This window comes from Mirounga angustirostris, unplaced genomic scaffold, assembly GCF_029215605.1.
Source record: "Mirounga angustirostris isolate CCGP_5_RB_7025 unplaced genomic scaffold, mMirAng1.0.hap1 SCAF_1, whole genome shotgun sequence".
NCBI classification, from domain to species: Eukaryota; Metazoa; Chordata; class Mammalia; order Carnivora; family Phocidae; genus Mirounga; species Mirounga angustirostris.
In genome coordinates, this window is record NW_026991709.1 from 93,481,681 (window position 1) to 93,502,937 (window position 21,257).

A 21,257-nucleotide genomic window follows, 5' to 3' on the forward strand; every position below is an offset into this window, starting at 1 on the left:
CTACCTGTATATAACATACTTGAGTATGTAAACACTCAGGTGAGCACACAGGGAGCTGTCAGATGCTTTCACTGTATAAAGAATCACCGTCAGTGTGCTGGTTCCAAATGGCAGGCGCTCGTAGGTGTGCTGCATGGGAGATGCTGTACCATGGGTGGCGTTGAAAGGGGACCTTGAGTTTCTGAAGCAGTGAAAAATTCCTTTTTGGTTCCAAACTAAAGAATTTACAGTCATCCTTCCATTTACTCTATAGTTGCATTCCTGGAAAAGTCGATGTACTTGTATATTAAAACCATCCCTGAAAATCCCATGTGTTTATACATAAAACAATTAGGTTTTAGGTTTAGATCATCATAAGAAGAATTTTCATCTACAGGAATGCCTGTGAGATCACTGAAAAATGGATGACACCATCCCACCCAGTTAGCATCTCTGGGGCTCACCCACCAAATGCCAGGAACACTTCCTCTTAATCTTTGAGAGCAAAAAAACACTCAAGACACTTTTCATTTTATTTAAGATCAAAGGTCCAAAACAACTCCATGGGGTGGGATTGTTCTTCTTAAAAGTCATAAATCTAATTTTGCATCTTTGTATTTAAAAAATGAGGGTGTTGTGTCCCCAAAGAATATGCCCAAAAGCCACAGACAAAGTCTTCCAAGAAGAAGAAGAAACCAGGTAAGTCTTGGCAGACCCAGGCCAGGTGAGCATTTTCCATGTGCCAGGCATTGCCTTAAGCTCTTTTTAGACACTAATCTAATCTTCACATCAACACCAGGCAAAAGACTTTATTAACCCCATTATGCAGTTGAAACTGAAGCACAGAGAAGTGGGATAACTTACCCAAGGTCCCACAGCAGTAAGTGGCAGAGCCCTGACTCAGACCATCTTCTTCAGAATGACTCAGGGACACAGTGCAAACAACAGATTGTTATTTAAGACTGGAGGTGACACAAAGGGGGAAATGCAACCCTCCTGCATTGTGAGTACACAAGATAGACCTGTTCAACCAGTTCATTATATTGACCTCCCACCATGCCTCCAAGTGATCGTTTGTTCCTGCTTGGTCTCATCGTCTTCTTTCTTGTGTTTTTCCTGCAGACATTCATGCCCAGGAGAAGGCTGCTTTGGGTCCCTTTGGACCTTTCCTAAAAAAGGAGATCCCTATTCACTAGATGAGTTCCAGAAGCATCCACTAAGGCTCCCATAGAACCTCTTCCATCAGTTGACCTTCACCGTAACCCCTATCACGCAGGATGAGTGGCTTTCTTGCCTCCCTGGACCCCCGGCGGGTGCAGTGGGGGGCCGCCTGGTATGCCATGCACTCCAGGATCTTGCGCACCAAACCAGTGGAGTCCATGCTGGAGGGAACTGGGGCCACCACAGCCCATGGCACCAAGCTAGCTCAGGTGCTCACCACCATGGACCTCATCTCACTTGGCGTTGGCAGCTGTGTGGGCACAGGGATGTACGTGGTGTCTGGTCTGGTGGCCAAGGAAATGGCAGGACCTGGTGTCATTGTGTCCTTCATCATTGCAGCCGTTGCGTCCATATTATCAGGTAAGTGTCTCAATACAGTCGAAGGCCTGTGGAAAGTCTGTTACTGCTCACCCGCTCCTCTAGAATATTTAGTGATGAAATATATGAAGTGTCAACAAAGGAGTCATCACACTCTTTTCTTGCCTTGACTGCCAGGGAGTTCAAGACTCAACTGTAGTAGCTTCCTTTTTCTTTTTTCTTTGGTTTTTCGATACAAATAATTATTCTGGTGTCTGACCACCTCCCACCTTCTCATTCCCTGTCATGTCTTAATGGCTCCATTTTTATCATAACTCTCCCTTTTAAATGGAAGATAGGTTAATCCCTTTGTGGGAATACATATAATACATATGTATAATATATAATATTATATTATATATATAATATAATACATAAAGGCTAGGCAGAGTAGCAAAATGACAAGTCACTAAATCTGATATAATTGGGATTTGATGAGCCAAAAACTGGCATTGTGACCCCCAAGCAGAAGGAAACCAAGCTAGGAAATGTAAAGCCATCGTGAGAATCACAAAGCACCATCTGCCATAAGCACTTCAACAGATTGTATTCTACAGGGGTAGTTCAACCAGTGCCGTCTCTCTCCTTGGGAAAGAAGCATAAAACTCATTTTATGAGTTTTCTATATATTATTATTGTATATATATATATTGATAATTTGTGAAACAACTCTCCTATTTTCCCTTTCCTCTTCCCTCGTTTTCTCTTGAGATGGGATCCACAGTATCTTCCCAGGAATAGGTCAATAGATAATAACTTGAAAAAGAAGGAAAAAGAACACATCCTGCTTCTTGAGCATTGTATTGCAAAAGGATGACATTTTGCTGGGTTTTTGGTGGCAGATCATGTGGGTCAGCTCGTGTCCTGACAGGGAACGTGATGGCTTCATCCAGTGCCTCAGAAGCAAGAATGCTAGCATATATCATATATCAGGATTCCTGTGTACGAATGCACACTATCACAAGAAGAGTCCTACATGAATATTGTCTATCCAGACTAGCCTTCTTCCACGGGGGATGCACAGCCTAGGAACACACAACCAGAAAGTGCACCAGTTTATATTTGACATCTTTTTAACTTAATGAGGGAAGTAATTCCAGACTGATTTTATTTATCTCTTGTCAAAGTTTACTTCCCTGTTGGTTGTACAACTATCCATTTTCCTGAAGTCATCTCTAAGATGCATGAATAGCCTAATAATTGAGGTTCCTTCAGAAAAGAGGACTCTTTTCTTACAGATGAAAATACATTATTCACATGGATGAATTCTGTGGATACTTCAAAAGCTGTTAACCCGATTGCAATCATTTTCATGCTTATTGGCAAAGAAACTATTTGGAGGGAAGTGCCAGATTCTTACTCACTATAAATTTATAGATCGAGAAGTGTTAGCATATAGAACAAATTAGTGATAGTAGGACAAAAGACAGACATATAACCAGGGGTCCCACCGAAGGTACAGGGCAGACGGCTGAGTCCTGCACAGTTAATGCAGATGGCCCAGTCTCCTCTGGATCCATTCTGTTATGGCCCTGTCCCCCTCTCCACAGTGAGTACTGCAAACAAATCACCCACATCTTATCCTTCACATTGCTACATTGTATCTAGAAAGCAGAACAAGGCTCAGTTGCATTCTGGGAAGCTGTCCCCCTGCCAAGGTGCTCATGGCACTATATAACCCAGACTTTTCTGCTGCTTATATGGAGGACCCAAGACTGACCCAGCCAGTGCTGTGCTGGGACCAGCTTGCACCAGCTGCCAAGAGCCCTAATTGTGCACACCTTTCCCCAACTTTCCTTTGTTACCTTGAAATTGGCTATGGTAAGAGTATTTACACCACAAAAAACGGCAAATGCTCCAAACAGAGTTTGGTGTGTTGGTTGGTTGGTTTCAGAGAGTCCGTCGTTAAGCATTTACCAGGACACCACTGGCCCAGCTCTACTTGAAGGTCCTGGAACTGCCCAGTAACTGGTGCTTTCACCACTGCGCCAGGCACCAAAAGAAAACCCTACCTCTCTCTCAGTCAGGGACACCCCCCTTCCACATGTGGCTTCATCCGTACACTTCTCTACACTCTGTGACTGAGGCCAGCCAGCATTCTCTGATAGCCCCCAGCCAGAGCCCAGGCCAAAGGTAGAGTATTTATAACAGAAGACTCCAACCAGGCCTCTCATTCTATGATCCTTTGTCACTGAATGAAGGGAAGGCCCCTCTGCTGTCTTTTTTCCACTCCCATATCATCATCCCTGTAATTGCATCTCCTCTGACCAAATTCCCTCCACTTCTCCATTTCTCCATATCACGATAATCGAACTCTCTTGTATCTTCAGACTTTTTAATACATGTTCCTCTCTCCTTCTGGCCTTACCAAAACCTGGCTCAACCCTGAAGACACCATTGAAAATACCAAGAAAGTGCACTAGGGGGATAGATGTGAAGCCAAAAAGCGGGATGTTTGAAATTAATGGAGATTTCAGAAGGGGTACTGTAATCAGCGATGTTAAGGTTAGACTTGGAACCTGGCTCTGCCACTCAACCTGTGGCTGTGAGACCTTGAGCAAATTCCATAACTTCTCTAAGCCTCAGTTTCTCCACCTTGAAAGTGGTCATAATGATATCTCCTTCACAGAGTTGCTGTGAAGATCAGAGATGCCTGGGAGTGCTGCTGTAATGCCCGGCACATAGCGCTACATAAGCGGTTATGATTACTGTGCGCCAAACCCTGTATTTGGAGCTTGTACGTTAGCACATTTAAGACTCGTAACATCTCTGCGCCACGCCTGGGTGGTGCAGTCGGTTGAGCATCAGACTCTTGGCTTTGGCTCAGGTCATGATCTCAGGGTCGTGAGATCAAGTCCCACGTCATGTCGGGCTCCACCCTCAATGCGGAGTCTGCCTGAGAGTCTCTCCCTCTCCCTCTGCCCTTCCCACTGGTCCACTCTCTCTCTAAAATAAATAGATAAATCTTTAAAACAAAAAAAAGATTCATAATATCTCTTCAAGGTAGGTTTTATTATCTCCAGTTGTACATATAAGAAAACTGAAGTTTTAATACCAGAACCTAGATTCAAATTTGTTATACCAACATCTGTCAACGCTGACTATGAATTTAAATTACTTGGGGAAGTTTTTTTTTCTAAAGAATGGTTTGGGGGAGAGAAGTCAGCTTTACTGAGTTATAATTACATACAGTAAAATGTATTCTTTTAAATATACAACTTTATGAGCTTGACCAACACATACAATTTATGTAACCTCCACCACAATCAAGATACAGAAGAGTCCCAACAGCCCCAAATAATTCCTTCATGATACCTTTTGCAATTCTCCTCACCTCCACCCCCACCCCCTGGCAACCACTAATCTGTGTTCTGTCCCTCTACTTTTGCCCTTTCCAGAATGTTATATACATGGAATCATTCAGTATATAATCTTTTGAGTTTGGTTTCTTTCACTTAGTATGATGCATTTAAGATTCATTCATATTGTATATATCAGTGGGTCGTTCCATTTTATTTTTGAGTAGTATCCCATTGCGTGGATATACTACAGTTTATTTATCCATTTAGTAGTTGAATGTTGAATTGAGTTGGTTCCAGCTTGGGGTCGTTATAAATAAAGCCATTACAAATATTTATATACAGGTTTTTGTGTGAACACAAGTTGTCAGTTCTCTTGAGCAAATACCTAGGAGTGGAATTGTCAGACTGTGTGGTAAGTGTAGGTTTAACTTTATAATAAACTGCTAAACTCTTTTCCAAAGTGACTGTATTATTTTTCATTCCCATCAGCCATACCTGAGAATTCCAGTTGTTCTGTTCCTTGCTAGCCCTCAGAATTGTCAGGTGTTGCTTTTTGTTGTTGCTTTGTTTGTTTGCCACTTTAAAAGGTGTACAATAATATTTCAATGTGGTTTTCACTGTCATTTCCCTAATTGCTAATATTTTGAGCATCTTTTTATGTGTTTATTTGCCATCATTTTCTTCGGTGAAGTGTTCAAATCTTTGCCCATTCTTTAATTGGGTTCTTCATTTTCTTATTATTAACTTTTAAGATTTTCTTATATATTCTGGATATAGTTCCATTATACATATGTGATTTTGTAAATATTTTCTCCCCTTTTGTGGCTCATCTTTTAGTTTTCTTTTAATTCCTGTATATTTCCTTTTTAAAATGTTGATGCCCAGGCCCTACCCCCAGAGATTCTCAGTTGGACTGGGGTCAAACCCAGGGAATGATATTTTTTTAAGAGCCTCAGAGGATTTGAGTGTGCAGCCAGGGTTAAGAACTACTCTATCATTGGGACCAAAACTTAACTCCTGCTTCAGCTATGACCTACAAAAAGAGAAAGCATATGTTAGGATATAAATTATTTGGCCAACAGATTCTTAAGAGATTTTCTTGGCCCTGTGGCATCATCCCCTATGCCAGGCAAACTCGCTTATACCATGAAACAAATCTAAGAGAGAGAGCCACTTCCTCTACAATTTGACAAGAGCCAAATTTACAGGAACCTCCCAAGCTCCTCCTACCAGTCATGTCCCAACACCATACCACCCACAGCCCTATTGCAGGTGGAGGGAAACTTATTAGAGGAAGCAGTTTGTGCTATAAGCTTTACCCTCTGGCCATAAGGTTTTATCTACTCTTTAATAGTTCAGCAGGCCACAACCAGACCCCATGCCCATACCAAACCTAAAAAACTCTTTGAATACACCAGATTAAATAAACGAGATAGGGGAAATTGTTTTCCTTCCTGGTTCCCACCTACCACCATGTTGAGAGACTGAGGAACGGAAGCAGAATGGCTTCCAGAGGTTGTCTAATTCTGTTGACTCAGGAAGAAACACAGAGCAAAGCCACCATGCCAGTGACATCTGGCCACTCAAAGCCCTAAGAGCCTCCTAGGAACTTGAGTGAGGATGCCTGCTTTGACTTTTTACCCTAAGTGTATTTCCAGTTCTCTTTTAATATTACCAAATTTGAACCTTAAATAGAATGTAGGTCTGAATGACTCCTAAGTTCATGCACACCCTACAATAACTCTTTAGGCCTGTATCTCAAATGGTTTTGGTAGGGATGAAGTGACAGTGTGCTTACAGGGCATCAGTCCCCAGTCTGATGCACAATACCAGTGAGTTTTATCATCTACTTACAAGAAATAGTTGACAAAAATCTAGTAAGAATCGGTTCAGTAAAGATGTATTGTATACCCACCATCTGCCAGTTCTGGGGCAGTACCAAAAACAAATAAGAAATTCTACTCTAAAGGACCCATTGCTTATGGATGGAGATGAATACCCAATCTGATGGGTAAGTGGGGCAACAATAGTAGTAATAACAGTAATAATAGCAGCAGCAGCTACCATTTATTGAGCACTTACTGTGTACCAAAAGTGTTCTAAGTGCTAACACATTGTTACTTAATCCTCACATCAACTCTATGCGATAAGTGGTGTCATTATCCTCACATTACAGATGAGAAAACAGAGGCTCGTGAAAAGTTTGGTAACTTGCTTAAGGTACCTGATTAAGAGGTGACAGAGCAGGGAATGGAGTGAAAGCAGTCTGACTCCAGAGTTCACATGGTAATCACTTCGCTCATCTGCTACTGTATTAACAGATTATGGTCAGATTCAATCCCACACAACAGAAAACCAAAAACAAGAGACAATTTCACTTCTTTCTTGTGTAGAAAGAATCTGGAGGGGGTTGCTATTGTGATTCTGCAGTTCTGGGGACTCAGCCCTTAGTCTTTGTGCTTGACCATGGAGGTTGCTCGGCTTCCCTCCTTAAGGTGACTTCAAGATCCAAGATGGCTGCTGGAGCTCCAGTCAGTGCATCTGAGTTCCAGAAGGCAAGAAAGAGAACAGAAAGTTGAGACAGGTCATTTCCCATATTTCTGTCCCCTTTTTAAGAAACTTTTTCATAAGTCCTTCTCTATAACTTACATGTAAGTTATCTCCGTAGGTCCTTCTCTATAACTTACACTGGTTGAAACTGGAACACTTGGCCACAGCAAGTGAGGCTGTGAAGTGTAGTCTTCTGACTGGGTACATTGTCAACCCCAGTATTACAGAAGCTCTGCTAATGGGAAAGAAAAGGAAAACTGCCTGTCACTGCCACATCTATAGTGGGTGTACAACCCCTAAGCCCTCCAGCTTGCTGAGATCAAGTTGTTCTGACATATTTAATAAAATTGGTTCTGATTCCCCATAATGTATAATTGGAAAATCTAGAGTCCCCCTCAATAACAATAGGGAATTGTGAGGCTTACCTTTTCCTAGTTCTGCCAACTCTGAGTCTCTGCTCCCATGGAGTCTCTGTCTCTATCTCTCTACAATGTCATCCCAGGCATTCTCCAAAGATATTGTCCCCTAACTAAAATGGTCCAACATGATCATTCACTAAACAAAGTGGGTTCTTAGAGGAGGGACTTGGGGACTAAACAGAAAGTCCTGCCCAAGAGGACAGGCCAAGAGATCAAGAGACACAGTCAGATCCGTACTGTAGTAACACGGTGGGAAGAAAGTAGAGGTGGAGATACTGGTGTTGCACATACTGTACAGAACAGACAAGAGATTATGAGCGGAGATCAGAAGGAAGCTTAGGATGGAGAGGGTGTGGGCAAGGGCGAGGGAGGATGTGGCAGAGGGATAAATGCCCTCTCTAACTGAGAAAAGACAGAACAAATGAAAGTGTTTTTGAAATAATGTCATTAGAATAACGGATTTACAACACAGTTCTGGTGACAGAAAGTGAAAGTAGAAGCAGAAAACCCTAGAAAAGTGGACCGCCACAGAACACCACCATGGACAATAAACAAATCCACGTGTGCAGAACACCACAGGGAGGCTCCCACATAGCCCCTCTTTCCTATCCTCACCCACACGGTGGAGAGAAGAGTGACTTGATTTCTTCCCTCAAAAGATAGTCAGTGGTTAAAGTAACTTCCTGGGAGGGAGGCAGACAGTGGCAGGGCCACAATTCTCACCTCAGAATGCAGGACTCCAAAGCTCACACTCTTCCATTTAAGCAAGCTGCCTCTGAGATCTTTGAAGCCAAGCATCTAAAAGGCAATATGGGCCATCAGGCCGAGTAGCATTTTTCTTGGCATTCTTAGTTTATGGTTTGGCACTAGGGTTTCTAATTTGTATTTCCTTCCATCTTCATTTGCCCTTTGGCATCTTCTAATCCATCATCAGGTGAGACCATGGGAGCTGAAACCCTGGGGATGTGGTGAGGGGAGCAGCACTCTGTCAAGCAGATGCCTTTCCCACAGGCGGGGCTCCCAAACCTCCTCCCTGGGCTGGATCTTCACAAAGCCTAAGCAGAATCTCCCCATTGCAGTATTCATCTCGGGTTGGATTTTCACGACCAAGGAAGATTTCTAAAGATTCTGTCTATTTAGAGAATCTGCTGAGTTCCCTTGTTTTGTTTTTCAGAACAGACCATTTTCCCCTCCTCAAACTGAAGCCAGACTAGAGAGATGGACACAGGAGGGTTGGCCTTTTTGCATCGCTGGTCATTCTCAGTGATCTAGGATCACTCATTCATTCCACAAGCTTGCATCTCTTTGTTGGCCCAAAGGTATCTGAGTGCTGCTCTTAACCATAATGGTGGTGGGAGAGGCAAAACACTGAAAGAGTACAGAGGAAATGCAAAGATGAACAGATGCATGCCAGTCTTCAAGCCTCTGGAAAACTGGCTCTCCAAAATATTGTCCAAGCTCACAGCTCTTTGTCGAAATATTAATAATGATAGCAGCTACCCTCGATGTTTGTAAAGTCTCTAAGACATAACTTAATAAGCACTTGGTAAATGTTAGTCATTATTATTATTGTTGTTTTTATTATTATTCATCCAATACTGTGCCTCAGGCACTGTGCATTTAATGCTCTCAACCTCCCTACTGGGTGACTATTAGTGTCCGCATTTCATTAATCATAACAGCTAAACCACTGGGGACTTCTGATGTGCCTGGCACTAGCTACACACAGCTGCATAATACTCCCAGCAAATCCTACAAAATAAGTGCCATTGTGTATTTATTTTGCAGATGACAAAACTCAGGGTCAGAGAAGTAAGGTGACTTATCCAGGCCCTTAAGGCAAGCAGTGGCCAAGGTTGAATCTAACGTTGATTCTGCCTGGCTCCAGAGGCTATTACCCCCAAACTGCCTCATGCAGACACATGCCTCCAAACTTAAGAACTTACCAAAGAGAATCACGCATATCAAGAAACGCTTCACTCTTATTGGGGTTTCAAAAGAGCAGGTAGCTCACCCTATTCTATTGATAAGTTGAGCACTTTTCTAGATCGTAACTTCTGTAACCCAGGTCATGAAAATGCTTTCTAAGCTCAGCGTCTTTCTGTCACCTGTCAGCAGTGAGAAGGGTGTTGTGAAGTTCATGTAAGTCTTCTATATAGAGCTGGATTGACAGCCCTGTAGGAAGGATGTCAGTTACCAGTTCGGAGAAGGTGAGCTCATTTTAATAAAACTTTACAAGTCACTTAAATTGCTGATTCTGAAATGAGCTTCCTCCAGCAAACCAAGGAGAACCTGGGCTCCTTTGACATCTTCTACAGCACCTGGTAGAGTGGACGGTTCATGCCAAGAGCAGCTAGTGTGGTGTGGGAGGGACCGGCTACCTGCTCTGGGCTCAGCATCATGGCAGATGTGCTGCAGAATGCAGGAAAGAACTCTGAACATCCGTGCAAAGAAACCAGACAGGCACATGTTGAAATCACCTTGAGCAGTGCAAGAGACCACAGGGCCTGGGACAGAAGTCAGGACACCTGAACCCTCGTTCCAGTTCTGTTCTTCAGCAGCTCAGGACACTTAGGCAAGTCACTCACCTCTTGACTTCAGTTTCCTTCTCTGCAAAATGAACAGTTCAGATTCGATTGCCTGTAGGAGGGTAAGAAAAGAACCCAGGGAGGGGAAAGATTTGTATAGAAAGGTCCAATGTCTCAACATTACACACGCGTGCGCACACACACACACACACACTTTCCAACCCCAGGTAGCATCCTGGCGCCAGATGGGGTTAGCCCTCTTGGAATGCATCCACCTCACTGCAAGCCCTGCTCTGCTATTTACAATGGTTATTGAGGGTATTGAGCCCTCGGCACAGCTGGGAGGTGGCAGAGGCCCCAGGCTATCACTGCCACCTGTGAGCAGCCTCGCCCCTGTGCATATTGCTCTCCTTCTCATAGCCATACAAACATGACCATTCTCTGGGTGTGTTCTGTCAAGTGGGAAAGATTGGGAAGTCCCAATAGCCTGTCTAGATCTTGGATTCATCGTCTGTAAATGGAAATAATAATAGTTTTGCATCATAAGCATCTCATGAAGAGTGTGTATGTCAAGTGCTTAGGATAGCCAGTGCACATGGCAAATGCTCAGTATCTTTTCCTCGTGTTCTTATCACCACTGCCATACAATTGGCCAGGTCTCCAACCTAAGGAGGCTCTATTTGTTCTTAATGCAAATGAGCTTCCATGTCTCAGATTCTAAAGCCCCTTGGTGCATACCTAGCGAAAGACCCAGCAGGCCTGCCTCCTATCCACCCTTTTGCCAGGTGAACTTTGCACAAAGAACATTCTTTTAGATCTGAAGGTATTTTCCCCAGGAGGAATTCTCATCTCTGCCAGGATAGCCCCCTTCAAAACGATTGTGCTTCAAAACGTGCAAGGAGGCTACACCTCAGAAAACAAGTAAATGAACACATATAACTACAAATATTGGTAAGTGCTGTAAGGAAATTAAACAGGCTCCCATGACAAAGTACTCCTTCTGAAGAAGTGATATTTAAGCAGCCTCAACTCTGTACACTGAAAAAAGTACTACTCAAAATGAGTAAGGCATGACCACCACGAGATAAAAGCCCTGAAGAGGAGTGACGCCAGGCATCAACCCTCGCCCTAGGGGAGCCTGGTATGAAGCCGACTTTGTGCGTGGAGGCTCAGGAGCTTTGCATGTGCCCAGCATCCGCTCTGAACACTCAGTGCCCCTCCTCATGGTGTCCTCCCTGCACATTGGCCCTGTTTGGGAAAAAGTTGAGATGGCACCCCTCTTTTATGAGGGGTGTCTCATGTCTCTAGGAAGGTCCTCCACCGAGAACAGATCCAGGCCCATGAGAGAGTCGCTGTGTCTCACGGTCCCGGGCATCTGCTGGGAAGGCAGCCCATCCCAGTGGAAACCAGACCCACCTGCTCATCAGATGGGCTGAGGAGCCACGTAAGGGCTGGAATGTGCTCTCTTAGCACTCACCTTTAACCCCAGCCACAAAATCCTCAGGGCAGGGAGGGATGGCTTGGTCCCCTCACAGAAGCTTCTTAGGTCTGTCCTTGTTGGCACCCCTTTCGTCGGCTTTAGAAATGGGGGCACTGCCTCCTCCTAGAGAGGGGTGAGCTGAAAAATATATGGGTGCACGAGAATGGCCAGCTGTCACTTTACTCCTGTTCTGTCCACTCTGCACAAAGCCTTCCTAGGCCAATTGTCAGAGTCATCTGAACGAGGGGCTGGAGGCCCCCTGAAGAAAGGTTGAGCAAGAAAATGGGAAATTTCTCTCCATCCTCACAATTTCTAACTGGACCTGCAGAAGAGAACATATGTTTCCAGATTAAAGATTTAAAACCTAAGAAGGAACTTTTCCAGGTTCTGATTTAGAAGTGAATTGGGCACACATAGGGTTTGGTCTAGACTCCAGATGATTTCTGATATCCCTGCCAATGCTGAGCATCTAAAACCATCTGCCAACAATTCTTGCTTCCAACCCCTTTGGTCCCACCCGCAAGGCAGAGGCTCCTGCATAAACACTCGGGAGGCTACTGCTAAGAAAATCTGTGGGATTCCCTTTCTTCCTCTGTACTAATCACCATGGCTCCCGCTGGAGGAGTGCCCACTGCATGCCAGAACATGCGTTCCTTTACAGACCCGTAGCAACCTCCCTGTAGGGATCACTATCGCCACTTTCCAGATGGGGAAACTAACACTCAGTTAACTGGATGCCTTACTCAAGGCCATAGTTAGTACTAATTGTAGTTGTCATTTAGTAAATACTTGCTGTGTGCCAGGCACTGGGCAAAGTGATCTGTGTGCAATATCTCAGTTAGTTGTCACGACCACACTCTAGACCTCTCTCCAGAGGCTGGGTGGCTCCTATAACACTCACTGCTTCTCCTAAAGCAGAGACGGGCTGCTGATGGTGGCCTCAGCATCTGCAAACAGCTGACCTGAGCATGAGATGAGAAACCACGTACAATGGGCCTAGCATAGGTGGATGCCAAAAAAAAGGCGCTTTTCTCTTTTGTAACATCTTTGTCCTTCCGAGACTGTCTTTGACATTGACCTGAGGTCGCCTACATACAAATGTTAGGAGCAGAGAAAAGGGCAGCCCCCGCCCACCTGCCACCACAGCAATGAAGAGGGACCAATCCAGGTCAAATAGGCTCCGGGAACAACTAACCCTGTGGGTCATTTAGTTGAAAGCAACCGCATGAGCATTATTATTATTGCCATCTTCATCCTCTGATAAAGCAATAAAATAAACTAGCGTACACTATTGATGATATTAACGATAGCATGACCAAATGACATAATACTCTAATTCATCATGCTGTGGACATTGTACCTCCGACAAGCTCTAAACTATTTTCACAGAAGGAGATCTAGAGAAGAAAGTAAACAGATAGTCTGGTCACGTTTAATCAGTAAATTATTAAACTTCCTTGACCTGTCTCAAGGTCAGTTCTCTGACTATAAGAACATCTTCCTTCCTTCCCATGTATGTGTTGATAAATCAGTGTTCTGGTTTGGGGACCTTGCAAGCTCTCTGTTCCCTACTCAAATTTAATTGGAGTCCCGTCAGGTTTAGTAACGAATAGTGTCACACACACACCCTGATTGTTGATGCTGCCCATCCCCTAAACACAGGCTCTTACTCTCCACCTGGGGCCTGCTTTGGCAGAAAAATTATAAGTCTCTTCTTAGATGCAAAGAAACGGGCGTTGTCAGACAAATTGCTTTTCTTCCAGACGCATTTATTAAAACTGCCTAGGCTTCACTGACATGTGATGGAGTGACAAAGGTTACTCAGGTAGATGAGACAGGAGCAGGGAAGGGAGAGGGAGAGAGAGCCTGATGGATTCCTCCTGGGGAAAGAAATGCACAATTTTCTTGGCTAATCAAGAACATTGGGAAGGGCGCCTGGGTGGCTCAGTTGGTTAAGCGACTGCCTTCGGCTCAGGTCATGATCCTGGAGTCCCGGGATCGAGTCCCGCATCGGGCTCCCTGCTCGGCGGGAGTCTGCTTCTCCCTCTGACCCTCCCCCCTCTCATGTGCTCGCTCTCATTCTCTCTCTCTCAAATAAATAAATAAAATCTTTAAAAAAAAAAAAAAAGAACATTGGGAAGAGGACATGGGTGCAAGATGGCAGGTTCCCACATGCCAGGGGGCTGAATAGAGGTTTCTGAGCAGTTATTTTGAACATACTGTATCTATCAGTGATTCTCAGTCATGAAGTCAGTTAGTCCTGAGAGCCAATTACCTGCCATCTCCCAGATACAGGATGGAATCAGCCATTGGACTGAACCAGTGTCCCACCAAACAAGTCTCTAAGAAAGTCCTCACCAAACAGCATTTTGTTGAGATGGTTGTTACTATTTCCTTCTCATTTTGTTAGTTTTCTTTTTTTTTTTTTAAGATTTTATTTATTTATATGACAGAGAGAGACAGCGAGAACAGGAACACAAGCAGGGGGAGTGGGTGAGGGAGAAGCAGGCTTCCCACTGAGCAGGGAGCCCGATGTGGGACCCGATCCCAGGACCCTGGGATCATGACCTGAGCTGAAGGCAGACGCTTAATGACTGAGCCACCCAGGCGCCCTTTGTTAGTTTTCTTAAAACATCTTTTTTCTGTTTATAAATTAAAATTAAAAGTGATTCTGCATTCCTTGGCTAACCATCAAGTGACTGGAGAGGGAGAGATATATTGATTCCAAAAGTATAACTGCATAGCTGGAGAAAATCAATATGAAGTGCAATGTTGGGGTACAGATGGCCATCATGAGTGACTGCCTGCTGCAGACCATCGGGTGGAAGCTTCCCAATGTAGTTGTTCAGAGATGGCAAGTCCAGATCTGAGAAGGATTTCTCCACTCAAGAAGTATATTCCCCGGGCACCTGGGTGGCTCAGTCGTTAAGCGTCTGCCTTCAGCTCAGGTCATGATACAAGGGTCTTCAGATTGAACCCCGCATCAGGCTCCTGTTCAGCAGGAAGCCTGCTTCTCCCTCTCCCACTCCCACCACACTTGCATTCTCTCTCTCTCTAAAATAAAATAAAATCTTAAAAAAAAAAAAAACTGGTGTCACTTAAAAGAAATTAGGAAGTCAGGAGTTATTGTAGAAAGTTGGTATGTTAGTTGATAGATAGATTAGGAAATTAGTCAGTAAGTTAAACTACATGTTAATGGAAAAACCTCTATTTAAGTAGAGTAATTGGCATTCAAGTGTGAATAACCTCTAGATTTACTCTTTCCAGGTGAAAGTACACTTTTAAAAAGTACTTGTATATCTAATGGCTTTCTTTAGTGGAATGTGAAGGGAAATATTTTGCTTTTGCTTTTTCTTTAAAGATTTTATTTATTTATTTGACAGAGAGAGACACAGAGAGAGAGGGAACACAAGCAAGGGGAATGGGAGAGGGAGAAGCAGGCTTCCCGTGGAGCAAAGAGCCCGATGCGGGCTCAATCCGAAGACCCTTGTATCATGCCCTGAGCTGAAGGCAGACGCTTAACAACTGAGTCACCCAGGTGCCCGGGAAATATATTTCTTGAGTGGAGAAATCCTTCTCTTTCACCTACTTCCAGGTGGATCTTTCTCTTTTACATCTCTTAGGATGGAGGAGATGGTTCTAAGAGAGTAAAAGAGAGCCAGAGCAGGCTGTGAGTGGTGGTACGCACAAATAGTGATTATTTTGACTATCAGAGGAACCATACTGGGCACAGTTTGGAAAGTTCAACATCATATATGGGCTCTCTGCGAGTAGTTAATGTAAGGCTGGCTGATTATACCTATTTGTGATAGAACCACAGACTCTCTGAGTTCAGGAAAGAAATTCACAGTGAAAAGGACCAAATTTCTCTGAACTCCAAATCATACTTCATTTAGGGTATGCAAGAGGAGATCATTAGGGAATATTTCAAATATGGAATCCCCTTGGTATCTTATCCCAACCCGCTTTTCAATGTGTAAATCCTAAGTTTGACTGCTCTTTAGGCTGGCAGTTTGTCAATTTAACCAAAAACAGTCCTGGGTATAAAATAAAACAAAACACTAGGGATGTGACAAAATGAAAAGAAAGGTATGTTTACAATATACTTAAAGAGTGGAAAATTTGAAAAGGATATCTGACTTGCAGGCTATGAGAAATCACTCTATTCCCTCTTGTTCTGCTCAAATGAATCCTCTGTATTTGCCGAGGATCTGGACTTGCCATCTCTGAACAGCTACATTGGGAAACTTCCACCCGATGGTCTGCAGCAGGCAGTCACTCATGATGGCCATCTGTACCCCAACATTGCACTTCATATTGATTTTCTCCAGCTATGCAGTTATACTTTTGGAATCAATATATCTCTCCCTCTCCAGTCACTTGATGGTTAGCCAAGGAATGCAGAATCACTTTGATAATAGCATAAGGCAAATATGAGTAGAAAGATAACCCCAGGGGAAGAAATTTTTTAATGCATTACTAACTTGAATAGAGAACATTTATAAATTTTTCTCTCATTTAGAATAGTGATTCTCCACCCTAGTACACCGAATCAACTTTAGGTAATAAATACTTTGAAATTCTTCCTTTGCTACCCTAAAATGCAAACTAGAGATAATGCTATCTTCCTACACAGTTAATTTTCTTTTTTTTATAGTTATTAAAATTATATTTTATTTTTTTAAGTTTTTATTTAAATTCCAGTTAGTTAACATACAGTGTAGGGGCACCTGGGTGGCTCAGTCAGTTAAGCATCTGCCTTAGGCTCAGGTCATGATCCTGGGGTCCTGGGATCGAGGCCCACATCAGGCTCCCTGCTCAGCAGGGAGTCTGCTTCTCCCTCTCCCACTTGCCTGCCTCTCCCCCAGCTTGTTCATTCTCTCTCTCTCTCTGTCAAATAAATAAATAAAATCCTTAAAAAAAAAAACATACAGTGTAATATTAGTTTCACGTATACAACATAGTAATTCAACACTTCCATAAAACACCCAGTGCTCATCACAGCAAGTGTACTCCTTAATACCCATCACCTATTTAACCCAACCCTCCATCCAACTCCCCTCTGCTAACCCTCAGTTTATTTTCTATAGAAAATATGGTTTGCCTCTCTTTTTTTTTTCCCTTTGCTGATTTGTTTTGTTTCTTGAATTCCACATGTGAGTGAAATCATATGGTATTTGTCTTTCTCTAACTGACTTATTTTGCTTAGCATCATACTCTCTAGCTCCATCTATGTCATTGCAAAAGGTAAGATTTCATTCTTTTTTATGACTGAGAAATATTCTTCCTTGTCCATTCATCAGTCAGTGGACTCTTGGACTGTTTCCACAATGTGGCTATTGTAGATAATGCTGCTATAAACATTAGGTTGCATGTATCCCTTTGAATTAGTATTCTTGCATTCTTTGAGTAAATACCTAGCAGTGCAATTGCTGGATCATAGGGTAGTTCTATTTTTAACTTTTTGAGGAAACCTCTACTGTCTTCCAGAGCTACACACTTAATTTTTTAAAAGTCAATATGCCCTGAGTATGGAAGATAAAAAGAAAAGTCACTTCTAGTAAAAATAATATTTCAATGTGTGGAAGCCGGGGCATAAGAACAATAAGAGAGGTAATGAAGTCCTCAGAAGTCTGCTGTCATTTACAGAATCACTATAAATGCAAACTCACACAGGTGTGCTGTTTGATGTTCAGAGACCATGAGTCATGTTGCTCTTGATGATATGGTTTTCCAAAATAATGGTCAAATCTTGGTAAATTCCAAACAAAACAAATTACAACTGTCCCTCAATTTACCCAGTTGTTGCAGCCCTAGAAAATTCAATGTATATGAAATCATGAAAAAAATGTGTTAATATATAAAATGGGGATAGATTCAGGATCAGAAATTATAAACAGGTTTTTATAATTTATAAACCTGTTTTTATAAACACGTCCATTTTGACCCATAGGAGTTATGGAACACACAGGACAATGCCTCATTCTGTGGGCCAGTCCCACACTGTAGAATGTCTAACAGCTCACAGGTTCCTACCCACTTAATGCTTCAGGTGCCCACAATCCTCATGAGAACAATGGACACCCTCACAGATTTCCGAAATTCCCCCTAGGCAGCAGTACCACTTTTGCTGAGAACTACTGGTTTGCAGTATTTTCTCCAGGGCTGCCCCCACTGACTCAAATGACTGAAAGTTGATTCTGTGAAACCAAAGAATGATAGCACTAGAAGGGACCCTAAAGTTTATCTATCTGGCCCCCTCCCTTTACCCATGTTAGGAAAGTAACTTGCCCTTAGACACTCAATTATTACATGACCTAGAATAAAAACCATGGTTTCCCTTTCTTTGGTTTTTATTTCTTTTTTTTTTTAAAGATTTTATTTATTTATTTGAGAGAGAGAATGAGCGAGAGAGAGAGCATGAGGGGGGGAGGGTCAGAGGGAGAAGCAGGCTCCCTGCCGAGCAGGGAGCCCGATGCGGGACTCGATCCTGGGACTCCAGAATCATGACCTGAGCCGAAGGCAGTCGCTTAACCAACTGAGCCACCCAGGCACCCTGGTTTTTATTTCTTATTGAAATTAGAAAGATACCTTTGAATATGTCTCTCTTACACACCAGATATTTGAAAAGTTGAGTGCTTGACAACATTTTCTGGTTTTTTTCAGGACATTTGGGGTTGAAATCACTCTTCACCACTGAGCTTCAGTGCCAGGGTGGATACTCTCTAGTGCCCACTAAAAGCCTGGATTCTTGCATGCAAATAAATCAGAAAGATGCAAAAATAAAATCCTTTACAAAGTGTCCAAAAGAATGGTCTCTAGGAGCAGAAATTGTCTTACCCGGTTAGTGTCTAATTGATTTTCCCACTATTCTTCCCAAACTCCAGCTATCAGCATCCAAGCAGGACCTTGGGAACTAAATGACTGACTTCATATGCTCCTGCACCGTGCCCAGCTCAGAGCCTCTGTCTCTGCCTCAGGACAGCAATGCACTTGTTCCTTCACAAGACCTAAGGAAGACTTGGCTATTTGCCAATTACCCTTGGCAAGTGGGTTCTGATGCTGAATTGGGTATTTTTATATCTAATTTGGCAGATCAAATATTAAGGAGAGAACCACTGATTGCCCAAACTTCATAATACTGGCTCTCCAAATTAAATTTACAATCAAATTTAATGTCAATTTCAAAAGCATTGGTAGAGAAACTTCAATTTACAAGACTTGTGCATTATTAGGAGTAAAGAAGGTGAAGAGAAGAAACTCATAGGATATAAGAATTATTGGGTAAAGCTGTGGATCCTACACCAAAGAGTAGAATTAGGATTGCCTCCTAATCCCTTCCTCACACCATACTAAAAGGGCAGCTTAATGTGTATCTGCAAACCCAACTCTCTTCAGGAGATGAGAGCACAAAAGTCCTTCAAGCATTCAAGAAAACACTATCAGGTCCTCATACTCAGTGCTTATACACTCTATACTCTACTCATGGAAAAATTCTCCAGCCCTTCCTTCAAGAACAATTCCTCTTAATTTTAGATTCACTCTAACAATTTAAACATCACAGGTGGTCTGCCTGCTCAAAGTCACCGCTGTATCAGCATCAAAAAAAAAAAAAAAAAACAACTGACAGTCTGACCCCCAGGAAGAAGGTGGAAAACTGTTTTACAAAGGGGTAGGGGGTGCCGACATAAGAACTCAAAATAAACGGTAGCCTAGGTTATTCAGTGCAGAGACTGATGGCTTTGCTAGCCCTGAGAATGTCTCCATATATAGAACAATATAGTAACTGATGTAAAAGAAAAGGAAACTATGCCCAATATATTTAACAGTAAAATCCGTAAAATTCAATGAAACAGGTAGAATCCTAGAGTGTCAGAAGAGGAAGACCCTTAAAAGAGCATCCCTGTCTAATTCCTTTATTTTACAAAGAAGGAAACTGAATATAAAGGAATGAACAGGGTCAAGGCAGATTTGAGACAAGAGCACAGCCCCACTTGTCCAGTGCTCCTTCCACATGGATGGACTGAGAACTGACAGCACTAAGGGGTAGGAAAAGAGATATTGCATCACCTTTAATCATTCATTGTGTCCTGGCTTCTGACAACTGTTTTTGCTTCCTTGCATTGATTTTATTCCCTGATTTGTGATGAAAGAAACTTAGGGTTGGCCCTTAAAATTGTGACTGAAGGAAAAGTTTACTTTGAAATCCTTCCTACATCCCATTCCTGATGTGTTTCCTCCAAGCTGTCCTATGTTTGTCATCCAACTTGGCACCCCACCCACTGGCCTCACACCCAGAGTCCCCAGCATGACATAGGAAATGCTCCCAACTCCCAGAAGTTTGGCGTATTCCTAGTCTCTTTCTAATTTGATCTATAATTCCATCAAAGAATGAGGGAATATACTAGCGTTTTTCAATTATAAGTGGAGAGCTTGTGAAAATGCAGATTCCTGGTCCTCATCCCTGAAATTATGATTTAATAGATGATTCTTGTGGAAGTGGGTTTTGACCCACTCTGGAAAATACATGGCTTCTACTTACCTCTCCAGGCTCTCTGCCCCCAGTCCCCTCATGCACACTTCCCTCCACCCAAATACTTCAGACTGCCTACTCACCATGTCTTTGCTTCATGTTCCATCTTCTTTGCCCAGTTAATTCCTCCATATACCTCAAAACCAGCTGATGCACATGTCTCTCCCCTCTGTTTTCTCTGTTCCTATATATCTCTGCATTATTGAGTTTATGCAGCCTATGATGGACACTGATCTTTTGGTATATCTCCCCTTGAGGTCAGGGTCATGTCTCACTTGCCTTTTTTATTCCCAGCACTTAGCACCCTGCCAAGCACATAGCGGGCACTCTATAAGTGTTCATTAAATTATCTTTTCCACATATTAAATTTCCTTGTTAAAAACTTAGTCACTTATTTACATTTGCATGTTTTATCAACCCCACCTCCCATATATAGTACAAAATCTTCACAGATCGCTTAAACTCTCATTCTCAAATGAGGATCTCCATCCACAATATGTAAAAATGAAAGAGAAGAATGTTAATGTAATGTAGCCATTAAGTGTGGGGTTCATAATAACCTAGGCCCATGTTCATTCAGGATCTCTGACACCTAAGGAACATCACAGAGACATACACAACAAACAGGAATTTTTCTAAATAAAGAGCAGTTTCCAATAGTTTGTTAGAATCCATTTTGATTGCCTTCGCAGGAATTCAGGTTAAAAATTTTTCAGAACTGACATTGCAAGACGTTAGAATTGGCCTTGAATTTACTCATATATATAAAATTTTATGTGTTTGTTCTAAGATTGCAGAGATTCCCAGTATTTTGTACCCAAGACGGTTAAACATCTTAGTGAAGAGGTTCCTCTCCTGAAGTCCACCACCCATGTGTGCTTGTCCCAT

General features: G+C 42.7%; 1 protein-coding gene across 1 annotated transcript in view; it reads left to right on the forward strand.

Moving 5' to 3' along the window:
* Window positions 1-1,256: 1,256 nt before the first annotated feature.
* SLC7A14 (solute carrier family 7 member 14) overlaps window positions 1,257-21,257 on the forward strand; it is a 48,968-nt gene continuing 28,967 nt past the window's right edge. Inside the window, exon 1 of the mRNA XM_045863684.1 lies at window positions 1,257-1,560. Within this exon, the coding sequence (XP_045719640.1) occupies window positions 1,257-1,560 (304 nt within the window). The remainder of the gene's footprint in view (window positions 1,561-21,257) is intronic.